Genomic DNA, 18,899 nt, shown 5'->3' on the forward strand with positions numbered 1-18,899 from the left:
AATATTTTTCGTCTTTACTTTTGTGAATTTATGTGGTGATAGCAGTATATAGATTCTAGTTCAGATAATTTTAAACAGTTTTTGTATGCTGTTAAGGAGAATTCTGTATGCCATGCACCGAAGACACAGAAATTTCTAAATAAGGTAAGCTGATATTTCCTTTTCGTATTGCGCAGGTTAGATAACATATTTCTTTTGTATGTCATTTCCATGTTTTATTTTGATTTAAGATGCAAGTTGTTGAAATTATAGTTTTTTTTTATTATTATGTTTTGGATGCCGTTTTACTTGGGAAAGCGTTGCACATAAACAGGAGAATCATCAGAAATTATTTTTAACTCATTGCTGTTTTTTTTAACAACTTCTTTACTATAGTAGTACCTTTTCAGTCATAACAGTAACTTTCTCAAGTTTCATTTTCTGTCGCAAGTATTTTCTCATAATTGTCTCAGTTTGAGCAAAAAATATGGTATGCCTAATCAGAGTTTTTAGAGGATTGATGAAAAATAAAATGGTTTACTTTTTGGTTTACTACTAAGGTAAGATAATGTAATCAAAAATATGAAAAGAAACGACCACAGTATGTTATTTTGCTGAATGCCTGTTAAAAGATTAACTTTTATATGATAATGAGGCTAAATTAATTATGTTAAGCCCTCAAGAATTATTTGCCAAGATCTTTTATGATACCTGTAAATATGAAACAAAATTGCAAAAAGAAGTTAAATTAATTGATTATGTCAAAGCACTGAAGAGTTATTTGTCTGGGATGAAACATGCCTTTGTGGAAAGCATGAATTTAAGAAATTTTATGATAACAGTAAATATGAGATGAAATATCAAACAAAAATACATTTGGAAATAAATGTAAAATATGGTTAACTGATTGCTGCATGTTACGAAAACCTACAGCATTAAACTCAGAAACATCAACACGAGCAAAAAAAAAAAAAGATAACGTATATTTCCCTATATGCTTTTCAAGTCCCAAGTAAATAAATTCTCGTATATTTGAACACAAAGCTCAAACCATATGCTTCTCTAAGTACCTGGCAAATAATTGCTTGCATAATTGGAGCACTTTGCTTACGAATTGCAGAAATTTGAATTCATCGCCAAGCCAAACATACAGGGGTTGGACAAAAATATGGAAACCCCTTTAAAAAAACATATTTCTTTGCTTAATATGGTGTAGGAAACCCGTTGGCATCCAAAACAGCTTTCAGTCTTCTCGGAATGGATAAATACAGTTCCTGTATGTTTGCCAAGGGAACGTTATACCATTCTTCCTGCAAAATGGTGGCAAGTTCAGATAACGAAGTTGGCAGAGGATAACGAGAACGCACTTTCCGTTCCAATGTAGACCACAAAGGTTCGATAATATTCAGGTGTGGTGGCCAGGGGAGATGGGACAACTCATCCTCGTGCTCAGAAAACCAGTCCTGGACAATGTGAGCTGTGTGAACAGGGGCTTTGTCGTCTTGGAAGACACCATCACCATCGGGAAACAAAGTTTGTACCATGGGATGAACTTAATCGGTCAAAATGTTCACATAAGTCTTGGCAGTCATGTGCCCTGACACAGTTATGGGGCTGGCAGAGAACCACGATATGGCTGCCCAAACCATAACAGAAACCCCGCCATGTTTCACTCTTGGCAACAAGCAGTATGTATTATAGGCTTGAGATGGAGTTCTCCAGACGTAAACTCGGCCAGAAGTGGGAAACAATGTAAAAGAAGACTCGTCAGACCATATTACTCGCTTCCACTGCTCTATAGTCCAGGCTTTTATGACTTAAACACAACCTTTTCCTGTTACAGGCATTAGCATCACTGATGAGTGGCTTCTCAATTGCAGCACGGCCAGCAATTCCCTGTTTATGAAGCTCCCTTCTAATTGTTTTGGTACTCACAGGGTTCGTAACACAACATTCATTTCAGCAGTAATTTTTGCAGCTGTGGTCTTCTTATTTTTCGTCACAATTGCCCTTAATGATCGTCTGTCACGATCACTCAGGACACACTTTCGTCTGCGCTGTGATTTAGCAGATGATGTTTTTCCGCTTTTCAAATATGCGGAATAAATCTTCGATACAGTACCTCTTGAAACACTAAGCACCCACCATACGTGCTCCAACAATTTGCCCACGTTCGAAGTCTGTTAACTCTGACATAATGCAATGACATCCTCACATAACAGTACTCCGAGAACAACTGGACGAAGTTGTATAGGTGGCGTCAGTAGTGAAAAACGCCAGCGCCACCTACATATTTCATTAAAATCAATCTTTCTTTTCAAACATGCATTTCACAAGGTGTTTCCATATTTTTGTCCATCCACTGTACATAGATGTTCTTCGACCAAGCAACGAAGGTTACCATGTTGAAAATATGCCTATTGTGCATGCGTGAAGCAATTTCAATGCTAGGGCGAGACGCTACTAGACTATAGCAGTCAGTCGATGTGCTGGACTTAAGAATGCTGTTTCCCCGAGATTTACTTGTAACTTAAATGTGTAATAACGCCCTTAATTGTAATGTTTTATCTTAATTGCATTTTGTTAATTAAAACTATTTAAAAAGGCCAAGTGAGTCTTTGTTTATACTTTATTTTTCGAATGGCCGTTGGCATGTGTTTTAGATCTACTGGTAAAAACTTTAGTTGTTGCCTACCAACTCAAAAGTCAGTCACAAGTCACAAACTCAGTTTTGTGTCGAGTTTTGCAAAAACAATTTACAGCCCAATGTAATACAATATTGCTAAATTTTATTAGCTGATTAACTGATAGAGTCATATGATCATAGTTTTCAGACTGTATAAGTTATTTAATGTTCAATATATATAATAAAGACTTTTTATGGTACTTCTTATTTGAAATTTTTGCACTGAAATTACACTGTTGCTTTGTAATCTATAGTAATGTAGTAATCTATATTCTTTATTACTACTTTTCACTCATACTGGTTTGTTTTTCATGACATTGTCTATTTATTCATTAATAAAGGTTTTGATTTAAAGCACAATAGTTACTTATTTTTCCTGAAACATGGTTACTTTATTATTTCAAGATTTAAGTGCACAAACAGGAGTGCCAGAAAATGAAATTAAAAAATAAAATAGGGAGTAATATGTGTACGTTACACAAAGGAAAAGCATATTTTTTTAATTTTGCTGCAAACTAAATTTAGCGAAAAATCAAAATCACATGGTATCATTCGTAAATACTTTCTGAATTGTACTGTGTCTTCAATAGGCAACTCCCGAAGCAGGGTATTACGAAAGCACCATGAATTTCTCGTCGTTTGACCCAATTTCTGGTCCAAACGCATTTTCTTTTTTTTCCCCCTGCTGTAGCAGTAGCTAAGTTCAAAATTGTAGCTGTATCTATAGTAGTAATTTGAAGTAAAATAATCATCCATTATTTTGACAACACCGTAAGCTTTGTTTACAAATCGTACACAGTGTGATGCTGTAGAGGGTGGGAACACTTCCTTTCAGAGTGATTGGCTGAGTGAATTCCTGTATTAATGAGAAAATTGTTCCACGAGGACAGGTGAGCTATCTCAGATATTGTCAGCCGAGGAAATCGCTATGTGTAGACGGGCTTAACACTACTTCGTTACTCCAACCACTGAATCAAAGTATTACTTTACCTTTAAACCATAATATATAAGAAGAGCATTACAGTGCATTTTAGAGGTAACCGATTCAAAATCAATCAAGGTAATGGAAGTTTGGAAGACATTTTCAATCAAGTACTGTATCGACATCGTATCTTTGTCTCTGAAAGAACTAAAAGCATCAACGTTAAATGCATGTTAGAAGATATGTCCCTTTTTAGGAGCAATAGAAAACGTGTGTGAATCGTCAGAAAATGAAATTGTTAGCTTATTAAAACTTGTTAAATCAATTGGAGGCGAAGGATTTGTCGACATGGCTATTGAAGACGTTCAAGGTTTATTAGCGGAAGAAATTGACGAAGCAGATTGAACAGAAATGGCATCTGAAGCCGTAGATCAAATCGCTAGCACTAAAGACAGCGCAGTTAATAATTTAACATTAAAAAAATTAAAAGAAGGCCTAAGCTTAGCTGAAAATCTCAAATCATTTTTCTTGATTACAGACTTTTCTGCTGAAAATTCAAAAGGGAGCTGCAAAACTGTCTAGCTCCATAATCGAGAAATTTACACTGACCCAGTAAGCAAATAAAATTACATAATTTTTAAAGAGGGGAGAAAATGCCAGAACTTTAAATGAAGAAAGAAATTTTGAAAATGAAAGCCATCTCATTCCACCCAAAAAAATATTCTCAGTAATTATACTGAGCAGTGAAAACGAAAATTTTTTTAAACTAAAGTTGCGTTAAATTAAAATATGTAATATTTTTTGTTTTGCATTGTTTATGTAGAATTTTAAAAAAATTCTTTTTAGTAAGTTTTCAGAACATACCCCCTTTTTGTACTACCTCTTGGTCTCATACAACAGCATTTTCTAGGAACCTATCTACTGTCTTATACGAAGGCTACTTGTATTTTTAAGTTTAAAACGCTAAATTTGTATAAAATATGAAAGCTACTTTTTTATGCTTTCCCAGTTTCCTATATTTATATTAAAAAATATGCACTTGTTATTAAACTTAAAAATAATTTCAAGTGAAAGTTATACTAAAGTAAACCAACTACCACTTTTTTTTTTTTCCCATTGTTATGAATTGCTAGTAACATTAATACAAAAGGAAGCTTATTCCACTGAATAAATTCAGATCTTACACTCGCATATTACCAACTTTGCAATTAAAAATACTAAAGGAACAGCAGTCATTTTAATTTTAGAATTTGTTTTTTTATTTTGAAATACAATGTACAAAAGACTAAATGATCATTACACTCAATGCTTTATTTAAAGCACCATAATGGATTCATGCAAACATTTAGTGAAAAGCATTACTGTACACTTGCCAAAATATTAAGCTTTATTTTATATGATACAAGAAAACTAGTTTTTAACAAATACTGAAACTACTGCCCTATATTCTGGCTGTACTATCAAATAAATTATAACAATTTTGATGGGGTTTCTCAAAAAAGGAGGGGAGGTTAATCTTTGGAACATGGTAATGGATAATTTGGTGAGTTTTTGTGGTGATGAAGATTGCTCTCATAATATGCCAAAAATTAGAACAATTACACCACAATTTTAATTTTCCCAAAATTAAGCTTAGCAGTACAAATTGCTCAGCTGACAATGACAGGCCACCTGTTACAAAAAGATTAATTCGTAGTCAAATTTCATTTGCAGTAATATTTAAATTAATATTAAACTTGTAATTTTATATGCATATATATATTTAATCTTGCACAACAAATATGTATAAATATGCATAGATTACATATATATTTAGCAACTGGGCATTTTTTGAACATGCTTTTTCCTCCAAAGATTCACTGTAATTTCGATGTATTTTTGCACAAAATTCTCCCAACTGACGCTAAAGCTAGTTTATTTCAATGAAAATTTCAACTAACAGGGATTTTGAAACTTTTTAACACATATTTTCCATAACATTTCAAAGGTAGAGCCTTTTTGCCAAGATGAAAAAAAATACAAGAAAATTTAAAAATTATGGTGGAAAAGTAATGCAGTTTAAAATAAGAAAAGGATGGGGGGAAAAGGGCATAAAAAAAGAAAGAATGGGTAGGCACCGTGGGGTCACCAAATTACCGTATACCAAAGATTCACCAAAGGAAATTTCCTTTAAAAACAAAAAAATTTCAAAAATTTACACATCAAATGCTTTAATTACTTATTAAACATTGATTTAAAATACTCATATTTTGAACTAAAAGCAGTGGGAAAACATACTTGAATAAAACATTTTACCAGCTGATATTCAAACCTGATGCATTTAAAATGAAAAGAAAAGCAAAGAAAGGAGTCGCAAAAATACTTTATTTTGACAAATCAAAAAAACTGTAAATATATCTAAACATCGCAAATATGTGGAAGGGCTACTTAACTATGAACTAGTTTAAATAAAAATTCCTTTCAACAAAACTTTACAAACTTTAGAACAAAATTTTTCCAATATTTATATAGTTTAGGCCATATTACAATGGCAGTTACCTATACTAATATTTTAAATATAATTTAGACTACATCATCACTTGGTATCTCATAAAATGAAGAAATCTGTCCCCATCATCAATGAATCTTTACCCAAGTTTCATCCAATGATGGCACTTTTTTTAATAGGCAATTCATTACATTACAAATAGAATTTTATTTTAATAGGTAAGTCTTAAGAAAACTATTTTATAAAAAAACGCCTTAACTCTTGAAATCAGGAATTGCTAATTTATGGCTTACTAACTTAAAATTATAAAAAAGCCGAGATACTTAAAATAAACTTTTCAAAAAAAAAAAAAAAAAAAAAAATTTATTCAAAGAAATCTTTGAAACATCAGATCTGGATTTAACATGTGAAGAAGAAAAGCTACAGCTATTATGAATGAAAGAGGCAAGTTTCAATATCATTCAATTTTATGTTCACTTTTCAAACATTGACCAAGAGTTAATACATTTAAAATCATTTTACAGATAGAGAATAAACATTATTTGAAATTTAAAACATTCAGTATGAAACCTTGTTTAACTATACCTTTTAAAAATTTTAGGCACAAAAGTTACTTGAAATGCACATTTTTAGTATATTTATAAACAAAAATACACCCATACAAATTTGTTCACCACAATATTCAAATTAACAACAACAAAAATACAACAAGTGCAGCACAGTTTAATTGACACAGTTAAGTTCACATAACTTTTTTTTTTTTTTTTTTCTGTTTCTGTTTCTTAACAATAAGTACTCTAAAAGAAATTTTTTTTTATTGCTATTAAAAAATCATACATCACTGCTAAAAATAAATAGGTACAATTGAAGAAATTCACAACAGGAAATACACATTACAATACCTTAAATGTAATTTAAATGAATTTTAATACATATCTTTACAAAAACTGAAATTTATGTATGACAAGTCTTCTTGTGTTAAGAGAAGCCTTACTGAATGGTTTTCAATCTCACAAAGGCATATCACAGAAATAACAAAAGGATATAACTATGGAATTGTAACTATCCAGTTTGAAAAATTAAACACATGTTGACCACTTGCTCGTATCTTGATGGCTTAAATAACAGCTGTGTAGTATCCAGAACATGTATGCCATGTGAGAAAAATCTATAAAACAGTATTAAAAAATTTTAAATTCAGAATTCTACATATAATACTTACAAAAATGCCAACAGAATATAGTAATGGCCAAAGTTATGCAATAGGTGGGACTGAAGTTAATGTCTAAATTTGCATATAATTAAATATGATTTTAGGAGCATAAATCAAGTGCCAGGGTAGGATAAAATTTTTTTAAATTTAGTGGTTCACCTAGCAGATATATTACAGATAACAAAATTTTTTGAATTTAGGAAAGGCACTTGGCGGCAGAATTTAAAGGTGGCAAAATTTATAGAAATTAGGGAAATACACAGCATCAAAATGTATACTGGCAGTACTGCCTCCAAACCACTAAATGATCAAAAATGTGATCGTAGCCAAAATTAATGCACTGGTGAAATAGAGAATTTTCATATTTGATCTATGTGATCGTAGCCAAAATTAATACACTGGTGAAATAAATTAAGAGAATTTTCTTATTTGATCTACGATCTCCAGAACTACTGGACAGATTTTAATAAAATTTGGTGTGAACATAGGTTAATATAATACAAACAAAATAAACATTCAATAGTTATAATAGACACACATGTTCGTGTGCAACACTCATGGGAGTTTGAAGGTCTGAAACAGTGGTTGCAGAAGACACAAAAGAAATGGGTTAAAAAGGGGATATGGTGCCCTCTTACAGCCATACAGGCCTCGCAGCATGATGTCATACTGGAAATAAGGCAGTTTAGCAGGGCCTGTGGCAACTGGTCCTACTCATTCAGCAATGCTGTTTTCAGTTCCTAGATGGCTGAAGGACAGCAGTCACAGAGCCTCTGTCAAAGACATGGATGAAGTGTGTGGACATCCAGCATGATGCTTGCCCAGACCATTACATTGCCCTCACCATAATTGTTGATTTTGTGGACATTAGAGGGTGGGTAGCACATCCCTGGCTCTCTCCATATGTACATACGGCGAGAATCGGTGTTTGGGCTAAAACGGGACTCGTCAGTGAACAGAACGTTCGCCTGTTGCTACATACTCTAATCACTATGCTGCATGCACCATGCTAATCGGACTCTCCTGTCCTTAGACGTGAGTGGGATGCAAATAGCCAGTCTTCTGGCAAACAAACCTCTTTCATTGCCTTTTTGAGACTGAGAAGCTGTAGCCCCTCTGTTATGCCTCGCTAAAATGGACAAACAGCGATCTTCTCTGGCCTTCACGGTTCTTGGACGACCTTGCCCAGGCTTTCTCTCGATGGATTCGGTATCCTGAAACTGTTTCCGTAGGTTACACACGGCGCTGGGCGTTAAACTCTCTGCATATGCGGACTTGCCACTGGCCTGCCTCTAACCTCCTCACAATTCGCCACCTCATTCCATCATCTTTAAACGTTGGTGGTTACTCATTTTTACTGTTCTGATGTGAATTACCGATTGCAAGATAACACCAAGACATTTGCCGAGGTGTGCCAGCGAATGCAATTTGTCTTACCCTTCCACGCGCTTATAAAACATGTTTTTCTGCCCACACCTGTACATAATACGTATTTGCCGTACAAGATTTGCATTTTTTATCTAGAAGCAGTGGTTTTTCCTTCAGTTCTCTTTTCATGCAATTTGATATAAAATATGAAAATTCTCTTAATTTATTTCACCAGTGTACAATGTTATATTATTATTGAAGAACTCTCTAGCCAGCAGGCATTTTAAAGTGACATGCAGAAATATATATTCCTCGGTCCTAGACTTTTTGAGGAATTTTTTATTTATTGGCTAGTGATAAAAGGTTCAGATACTGGATGGTCAGATTTCAGACTTTGTCCTGTACCATCGAACAAGAAAAGAAATAAGCCCATATAAATTTAAACATAAAGGCAAATTATATAAAATAATATATTCACTCGCCCATTTCCCTCTAATTTTGCTCCTCGAAAATTAAAAAGTGGAAAAATTATGCAGCATATACTAATTCTGAAGAAAAAATGATTGACAAAATTTACATTTTTTTTTGACAAAATTTACATTTTTTATCCCCTCATCGACAATTTTATCAAACCTTGAAAATATGCCAAATAAAAATTAACTATATTTAAAAGCAAAATTTTGAAGAAAAGACATTGAAAAGTGGCATAGAGATGCAAACAGGTAGCAGCCACTTAACACTTTACTAAATTTGGCCACTTAACAGAAGAAACGTCAGAAAAAAGGTTGCTACGTGACTGGGCTTTTATTGCAGTAGTTTGAAATACATATGCTCAGAACAATATAAGAAATGCCAGAATAGTCACTTTTGATGAGCCAAGTTTTTAAATTCAGGCTGATGTTGAAAATTAATGAAAGAAAACAACTTTATAATTAAAGGGTTACTATGTGTGGGTTATATATTTTCACACTTCTCAACCCTGAATTATGAAAACCTAGAAGATTCTAGAATGAAAACCAGGAATTTCGAGAAAGTTTTAACACTGCATAGTGACACAATTTTAAAAGAACTCCAAACTGATTTAAACATTTTAAAATGCATATTCAAGTGACTGATATATTTTTTATATTATAAATAATATTCTAAATAATTAAATAGATATTCAAAGTTTTACATTCTTTGGCTGCCAGAGTTTGGGAATATTCTTAAAATTTGGGAACTTCTACTAAAGTAAATGCGGTAAGAGAAAAATGCAAGTGAAGTATAGTACGATAGAAGAGAAAGGTATTGACAAGTTTTCCATTAAACTGGTAATTTTTACAACTGTGGGGGGAGAATATTTTTAGGGCGGGGACTCGTGTTTTAAAAGTGTTAGTATTGTTTAACACGTTGACTGCCTTGCGCACTTTATGTGGTTTGCTCATGACACCAACATTAATTTTTTATTATTCTATGAAATATTATCTACAGAAGATAGGGTGAGTTATGTAATCATGTTTAATGCATTTTTTGTGGTGTGGGTCACTGCTCACCCCCGAGAAGCTGCAGACCATTTATTTATTACTCTTCAAAACGTTATAGTAACAATGGTCATTATCTAAAAATTTATCTGTATCGATATTTACTCTAATTATAAATTTTTAATGTTGGCCCCCACGGCGCCGTAGCAAAGTCGAGTGCTGGCCACCCCGGTGAACCCCACGGTAGTCAACATGTTAATATAGTGCCCTTCGCTCATCCCCCCTCGTCTGTTCTATTTACAGCACCTAATTTGCATTATTTAAATAATTAAATATTTGTGTTGTTTTATTTCGAACAAGTGCCGTCATCTCTCATATTTATAACAATCACCAAGTATGATGTACTTTTATATATGATTTATCAGTTGGATAAAACTGTAGATAACATTTAGATAGATCTGCTATTAAATGGATTAATTGCACAAATGAGATTTTTCTTAATGTCCATTTTTGTTGGCACACATTGTTTAAAAATGCTAAGGCATTTCTTATAATTATTAAGAGTTTTTGGCATATCAATATGATCATATTTTTGATGAAACTTTGCACAGAATTAATATAAGAATTCACTTTAACTTCCCTTTTTTATTTTTTACTTAGTCTTAAATTTATTTATGCGCCAGTTAAGATTCTCACAAAACATGACACTCCTTCCCCCCCTAAAAAAATTGTTTTATTAAATCTCATAATAGAAGGACCTAAAATTTCATCCACAGTTTTGTGTATCTTAAGGAATGCACAAAAAGTATTTAGAATAAAAATATCAAAATTTTTAAATGCAGGATTTTCAAAATGAAATTTTAATTTTCCATTTTAAATAAGCTGTTTATTACTCCCTATTCTGTTTGTAATTCTTTGTTAAATATTAAATTAAAAATTTATAGCATATTTACTATAAATCTGAAAAATAAAAAGTTGCAATAGTGTTATTTTATCTCCAAAAAAGTATATCTTACAAAACAATAATTATAATATATGTGATTACTTACTTATAAAAAAAAATTAAAACAGCTGTGAACTTCGAAAATGACAAAATTTTAAGCAATTGTCTGCTCGTGACTCTGTGTTTCCGGAGGCTTCATTACATCTGGTAACTCCGGTGGGCTCGACAAAGGCGTTATTTCTAGAAGTTCAAAGCCAAGAGTTTCTAAAATGGAAAAAAAAAAAAAAAGGATTAATAGAGCATAGTATGCTATCGGTATATCAATACTTAATATAATGCTAAAAATAATTTAAAGAATTGTAAAAGTAGTAACAATTTTTTCAACACAGCTTCAACTTGCATTTTTACACAAACTTCTCATTAAGCACATTATATTGACATAATGCAGTATCACCTTGATGTATTATGGTTAGCATAACTACCAACTCTCCACATCATGTCACTCTATTAAAACAACAAATTAGACACAATATGCTTGCAAGCCAGAATTTACCAGTCTAAAATCGACCCTCTCCCAGTGATGGGTGTTCTCATAACCTGGTGTCGATGATCCATCTCCAGTGAGCCGTGATAAAAACCAAAGAGAATGATAACATTACCACAATAGACCATGAAAAGCAGCAGTAAATAGAAATGACACATACTTTTACTACATTAACAGGGTGTCTCAAAAGGTCATTGCCAAAATTTATATGCTAGTGTGTAATAAATACCATTACAATCAAGATTTACATAGGAAATGTTTGAAAATGTGAACGGCAAATGCTAAAGGGAAATGTTCACAAGCACAGAGGAGGGGAAATGATGTCAAAAGAGGTGTTAAGTGGCTTTTATTAAAGAACACGGTTAAATCACAGAAGATATTCAAAATTCCTTCCATTCACCACAATGCATGCTTCACAACATCGATGCATGAATACACGCACCTGTCCAAAATGCACAGGTGCATTGTGGACACATACCACCATTTCCACAATCCTGGCAATGAGATCCATGTCCAGTAGAAATTCAGGGGATAGTGGTAGCTACGCGACTAGTCTACTTTTGCCATTCCAGGGATGCACTATCGAGGTATTCTCGCACAGTGCTGCTAAAATATGCAGGCATTCCATTATGCTATGCTAAAAACAGATATTTGCTAGAATTTAGCATAGCATAATGGAGTTCTAGCTGCTAGAATGTCAATCATAAGACCCGGTAACACGTTTTCTAAAAAAAGTGCCATAGGTCTTGTTTTTGAGGTAAGGGCCAGTTAACATGTCACTGATAATACCAGGCAAAATGTTTGTGGTGCAATATTGTTGACTTCCATGGGTACATGTACACACTAGGGTGCTCATGTGAACACACATGTATGTTCTGCAGGCTCAAAACAATGTCTCATGCAAAAGATGCTTAACCGGAAAACAAAATAAACGATGGGAAATCTGGTTGTATGACCCAATTGTGCAAATACCAGCGTGCAAATGCAGCATCATTGCACAATGCCTGTACCCCATCTATGTCCAAATGGACATAGATGGAATGTAAAGCATCCTCATGCAGTACGTGCATAACAGTGGAATGACATTCAAACAAAACCTGTTTGGCAGCTGGGAGACTTGCTTAAGGGTTCGCCTCAAAAGTCCCATAGCACAGCTTCTTCTACAACAGGTGTGTTCTCAAATGATGTGGCTACTTACTTGGAAAGTTTTTGCTTCATACAAGCTGCAATGCCAATATCCAACTAAAGCACGACTTGGCTGTTGGGAATCCGTACATACATATTGCAGCTTGTCCATTTCCACCTGAAGCACCATATATGTATTGTATATTGGCCAACTCTGAGTTAGTAAACCAATTTATCCTTCTCCTGCAATGTCCCTGCCTGATAGGAGCATGCTTCCCACTCCCCATAAGCCAGCAAACACTGCCCTCTAGCCCTTTGCATTTTTGGAACCAAGTTCCTACGTAAATCTTGTTTGCCATGGTATGACAGACAGCACATTGAGTTTGGCAACGACCTTTTCAGACACCCTGTATATTACTTTAAATGCAAAAAGCCATCCTATTTGGCATCTGTGAACTGAAGCAATCAACAGTCACCATTTTACTACTGTAATCAGATACAAAACAACACGGAAAACTATTCTTATGTTTCATTAGCACAAACACTGTCCTGGTTCTTTAAACATGGCACAGCTGCCAAACTTGAAATCTGAAACACTAAGAGAATTTTTGTGTGAAAACTGGCATGTTTTCTTGCAGTACAGCAAAGCCACTTCAAAAGAACTACAAACGGGTTTAAATTTACTTTATAATGCATAATTCAAGTTACTGAGCTACTTATAATAATGTAAAATATATTAGTATTTAATTAAATATTGTAAAATTTATGATCTTTGGCTAATTTTATTTTTTCTTACACTTTCATATTCAGAAAATTTGAATAGGGAAGAAAAGCTATTATTTACTGAAGTACTTTTATATAGAGTAGAGCTCCGAAAACTAAGTGGACCAAAGAGTGGCTGGGTTTGTGAAAATGCCAGGTTATTAGAAAAGGTTTAAAAAAAAAAATAAGCATGAGTGTTTCCTTAGAAAATACAGTACTTGTATGCATTGGTTGCTTGAGAATACAATAGTTTAAAAAAGATGCATTACTGTAACTCAAACTTAAACTCGGCAAATATCCTTAAACAAAGGAAAAGTAAATATTAACGCATAGAGCCTTTACTAATGAAAATTGATGAATACACATGTACAGTTATTTTACCTAATAAGACAGACATCAGAAAAATACTTTATGAATGCATAAAGCTGTCTATAGTAAAAATTAACTAGCAGACTTTGCAAAAACTAGCTACTTTTTTTTAAAGAAATGCACTGTTTTCCGCACTGCACTTCGTGTTTTGTTGCTTCATCACAAAGACAACGAAGGAATAGTAATACTATTTACCAACGCAACTAGTTGTTCAACATCCTGAAGGGTGGTTTCGACAGCTTTCAATCCTACACTACGATATTTTAGGGGCTTGTATGAACGAATCATCAATATCATTTTTTTGCATTTCTTCATTAAATGTGATATTAGCAATAATTTCTGCATCGGGCATACGTCTTGCTTGGTACCATTCTAGAACCACTGTTCGACGTCACTTTCATTGGCTTCTGCACACCCAGAAACTCTCTTCAGGAGGTCAAGTAAGTTTACATTTCCTGCATCATCATGTTCAATGAACACATTTCTCCCTTGATCAAGGCATCAGGAATGAACTAGTGTAAATGACTCATTCTAGGTATTGGCCACCCATCCAACGATATCCAATACGTTAATTTTCTTTACATTCTGGATAAGACCTTGACCATCATCGTTTGCAGAAAGATGAGAGGATAGTGTCTATATCTTGTGTAGCTTATATCTATATCTTCTCTTGAGACTAACCAAAACGCCTTGGTTCATTGGCTGGCATAACACTGTGATACTGGATGGTAAAAAACATTGCTCATATGTCCCCATTTTAAATCTTTAATGGATGCGATGACGTGTTGTCCAAAATCAGAATAGCCTCCCTTGGCAAGTTTTTAGATTTTAAAAACCGCTCAACCGATGGAACAAATACTTCAAGGAACCACTGTTTGAAAATTGCACAGCTCAACCATGCATTTGACAGGTTTAGGTACAGAAAATTTATCCATTTCGATGTGCTTGAACGCACGTGGTTTCTTTGATTTTCTTAAAACACCAAATTTTAATTTGTGGTCATCTGTTGCATTACTGCATTCTAAGATTGTTACCCTCTCCCTGCTCCTTTTAAAATCTGGGGCTGACTATTCTTCCTTGAAAAGAAGACTTTGTCGATACTGTACAATGCTCTGCAGTCAAACCTCGTAGATAAATTTCTGAAAGATTTCCTTACACTGATGCGCTCCATTGTCCCCAGATAGTTTTCATCCACAAATATTAAGCTGTCACACTCCATATCGTTTCTTCCAACGATCACAGCAGCCAGTGATTGCGAAAAATTTAGGATTGTTGTCTTTTTTTTAAATTTTTCATAAAACTGCATTAATCAGCAAACTAACTGGGATGCCCTTTTCTCTTGCTTGGTGAAACCAAATGTAAAGTGATTCACTTCCCTCATTAAGCTCACTTCCCTCTATATATTTCCTTTCAATGTTTCTGTGCACGTTCTCTTAACACACCACGACTTGATTTCTGTCCGATTCTTCTTTCAGTTTCCAATCATATTTTTGTTGACTCAGAAGTCCTTAGCCACTGCACCGACACTAAAACCTAACTTTGAAATAGCTCTGAACAATATAATACAGTTACTCACATCGAGGTATGCAATGCAGTTAAGAAATCGGCTAACCCTGGCAAAGACCGCAGGTAGACTGAACCAAATGACCATGTGTTGATGCCAGTCACATAGTGGAGGAGTGAGAGTGTGACAAGAGACAGAGAAATGTGGGAAGAGGGGGGCGTCCTCAGTCAATGACCTTAAACAAGTCTGTGCATGTTTTTTTTTTCACCCTGCCAGGGTATGGCCGAGCTATCCGGATTGCCAGGCTATCGAGTACCGAGTTTTTGAAACTCTACTGTATGATAAAAATAAAATTCATAACAAGTGTAGATAATATTTACCTGAATAAACTTGATAAATACTGAAGCAAAATACAAATATTAATTAAACATTGAATCTTCATATAAAAATCTACAAATGTCTGCAGTAAGACAAACTTCGATAAGATTAAGAATACTTCAATAAAGAATCGGCTGCTCTGACTTTTTTTCCAGAAATTTATTCCCACTGTTGAAAGCTTTAGCTAGGTTTATATATGATTACAACAAAGCACACTAGGCCTATCTACTTAAAGCAAAGGTGCCTTCTAAGGAAAACTGGCTGATATCCATGTTACACACGGAAAACTTAAAAACACATATAGCAGCCGACCTGTTTGCCTAGAATCGAACCCAGGTCAAATTCAATGTTCAAGGAACACTGTCACTCTCACAATTCAGCAATAAATATTACTGAATAAGCTTTGAACACAAAACTACTGTATTGCAGATTACTCAGTTATAATAATACAATATAATTTAGAAGCTCTTATCTTGATGGCAGTATTCAAAATTAGCAAATCTGACAGATCTCACTTATTTCTCTCATAAGGGGGCAGAATTCTGGCGAGTCACTCTGATATTGGCAAGGTTAGATCACACAATTCGTTCTGATAACTAAAGGGAAATACAAGATAGGAGATCTGTTGCAGGAATACCATTGATTGCACTTAATAGGTAACTATTTATAGTTGTAAATAATAAATTGTATGCTTATAAACAGTAATGAACATAATTGTTAATGTTTATAAACATAATTTGCACTTAACAGGTAACTATTTATAGTTGTCAACATATTGTATACTTATAAAAAAAATCTTTATCGAGCAGTACTCTTACCAAATCTTCACTTATCAAAACTTTAATAACCAATAAATCTATCTCAGGCCCACCAGCAGCCAAGTGGTAAAGAAGCTGAACACTGGTAGTTCAGTCCGAATCCCGTGAACAGGCTTTCCCCATGTGTAACATGTATACGAGCCAGTTTCCCTTATAAAGTCCTCCAAAAAAGCATCCCTCCCTTTAGGCAGATAGCCCTCGTGTGCTTTAACATAATTAAATAATCCAATAAATCTATCTCAATTCTAATATTTTATCTAAAAAAATATGTGAATTTTTTTTTTTTTTTTTTAATCCTCTGACCACTGAAGAAGACTCAGATTTACTTGAAAATATGGCTGCTAGCTCTTTTTTTCCTATCACTTAATTACTATCCCACAACAAACTGCTGTATTCATCAAATGTCCGATTGCTTAATATAACTGAAATGGATACGTCAAGGCAAAAAAGGACTTTGTTTATGCTGAAACTGTCCTCTGAATGTTCCTACATGACCACAGGCATATGTACAAATTGATACAATTGAACAAGAAATTTAACTCTGCATGTAAAAATTAGATACAAACTAGTAAAGATAGATAAAATTAAGAAAGTAATAAATTAGATATTTGTCTACAGAAAATTCAGCAGCACTTCCATAGCTAATTTCAAAATAACTATGAAAACAAATAAATATTACAAAAGAATTTAATGCAATCACTTAGAAAATGAAGCTGTCCTCATTAGAAGAAACTGACATAAGCATTTTCACAGTGAAAATTACATATGCAAAGTCCTTTTTATTACTGTTTTTGGTATGTAATCGGTGGGGAAAAATCTAATTATATTTACTCAAGCTTGTAATAACTTATGTTATATTAAGTTAAATAAAGTCATACATTACATTTACATAACATCAGATAAATACCTAGCTATCACAAGAACACAACACTTAAAATACTCATGTATTTTTGCATGTTTTAAGACTGACAAGAAATGAACAGTTACTGATCTATGCACGTGTAAAGAACAAAGAGGTAACATTTCGTTCTTTCTAATATTACTGTGCCAATATAACAGTTTAAAATACACATTAAGCTATTTTTTATCTTCTATCAACGAAAAAAGGATCCATAGTTTATATTTAAGGTCAAAGTTCAGCCACTGCTGAGATATCTAAAAACTGGTTCCCTGTTGTTATATTTAATGAACTGATTACATAATTGCATTAAATAAGATAATGTATAAGTTCTGTTAAATTGTGCTATTTTTGCTGATGGTATTGTATTAAACACTATGATAACTAAAAATTTATATTCAACTGCTCCTCTCTATATATCTATCTATTAAATACCTTGTTTTGCACAGATATTGAATGCGTTGCTAATTTGTCATTTACCAAAGTCAGTTTTGTTTCCATACGACTTTATCAACAAATCATTTTCCTAAACCCAAATTGCACAAACACCCTTATAAAAGCAAAATTTAAAAGAACTAAAAGAGAAACACTTACCATTGTCTTTATATGCCAATCCTACTTGAGCTGGTGCCTGGGCTTTTGCTGTGGAACAGTTTAATCCATAATCTCCTAACACCTTATTAGGTTCCATCACCTGTTAAAAAGTATAAATTTGTTAGATGTTAAAAATCAAATGCATGAAATATGCCAAATAATGAAAAATTCCATGCTAATTAGGTGGCAGATAATAAAAAAATAGCTCTGTGAAACAATATTCTCAGATACTAAAAATGTTGAATTCGAAGAAATTTTGCAACATTTCCATTTCAGACAACCAAAGTTTTTATGACTCTTATTCATGCCTTGTTTATCATTATTGGCCAAAAAATTTTTATAGTTGGTAACACTGCCAAAAACAGTCAACAAAAAGTTCTCAAGAATATTATAGAATAAAGTATTACATCATGACATAAAACATAAGTATTATATATATAGTCAAAAGTCGTTAATCCGGACTCGTCGGGACTTTGGCGATTCCGGATTATAGATCATCAGTTTAAATCTGGTAAGATAGCATGCAGAAATTATAAAATTAAAAATATGAAACCGTAATTTATGAAATAAAGAACAATTATGATCTAAAGGGTATCAAAATTTACAAAAAAAAAAAGGCTTAATATTTATTTGTGTACTTTATTAAACATTTCTTTCAACGTAAGTTGTTTAAATTGCTTCGTTTTATGTGATAATACTTTCTCCTTAATTCTATAAACAGACATAATTTCTTGTTCAGTTACAAAGTTCCACTGTTCAAGTCCTATAATTGCTGTGTCGAAAATACAGACTAATTTGTCAATCGAAATTTTTTCGTTTTCAATAACCTCTGTGTCACTTTCTTCACT

At 33.3% G+C, this 18,899-nt stretch overlaps 1 protein-coding gene across 1 annotated transcript in view; it reads right to left on the reverse strand.

The window, feature by feature from the left end:
- Nucleotides 1-4,822: 4,822 nt before the first annotated feature.
- Nucleotides 4,823-18,899, reverse strand: part of LOC118204645 (elongin-B-like) — a 33,254-nt gene continuing 19,177 nt past the window's right edge. The window contains exons 3-5 of the mRNA XM_035376949.2: nucleotides 18,052-18,151; nucleotides 11,166-11,323; nucleotides 4,823-7,243 (exon numbers count right to left, since the gene is read on the reverse strand). Of these exons, the coding sequence (XP_035232840.1) occupies nucleotides 11,214-11,323; nucleotides 18,052-18,151 (210 nt within the window). The 3' untranslated portion in view covers nucleotides 4,823-7,243; nucleotides 11,166-11,213. The remainder of the gene's footprint in view (nucleotides 7,244-11,165; nucleotides 11,324-18,051; nucleotides 18,152-18,899) is intronic.

Source organism: Stegodyphus dumicola, chromosome 7, assembly GCF_044657685.1.
Source record: "Stegodyphus dumicola isolate Sdum_Otavi_A_Nest chromosome 7, ASM4465768v1".
Classification (NCBI taxonomy): domain Eukaryota; kingdom Metazoa; phylum Arthropoda; class Arachnida; order Araneae; family Eresidae; genus Stegodyphus; species Stegodyphus dumicola.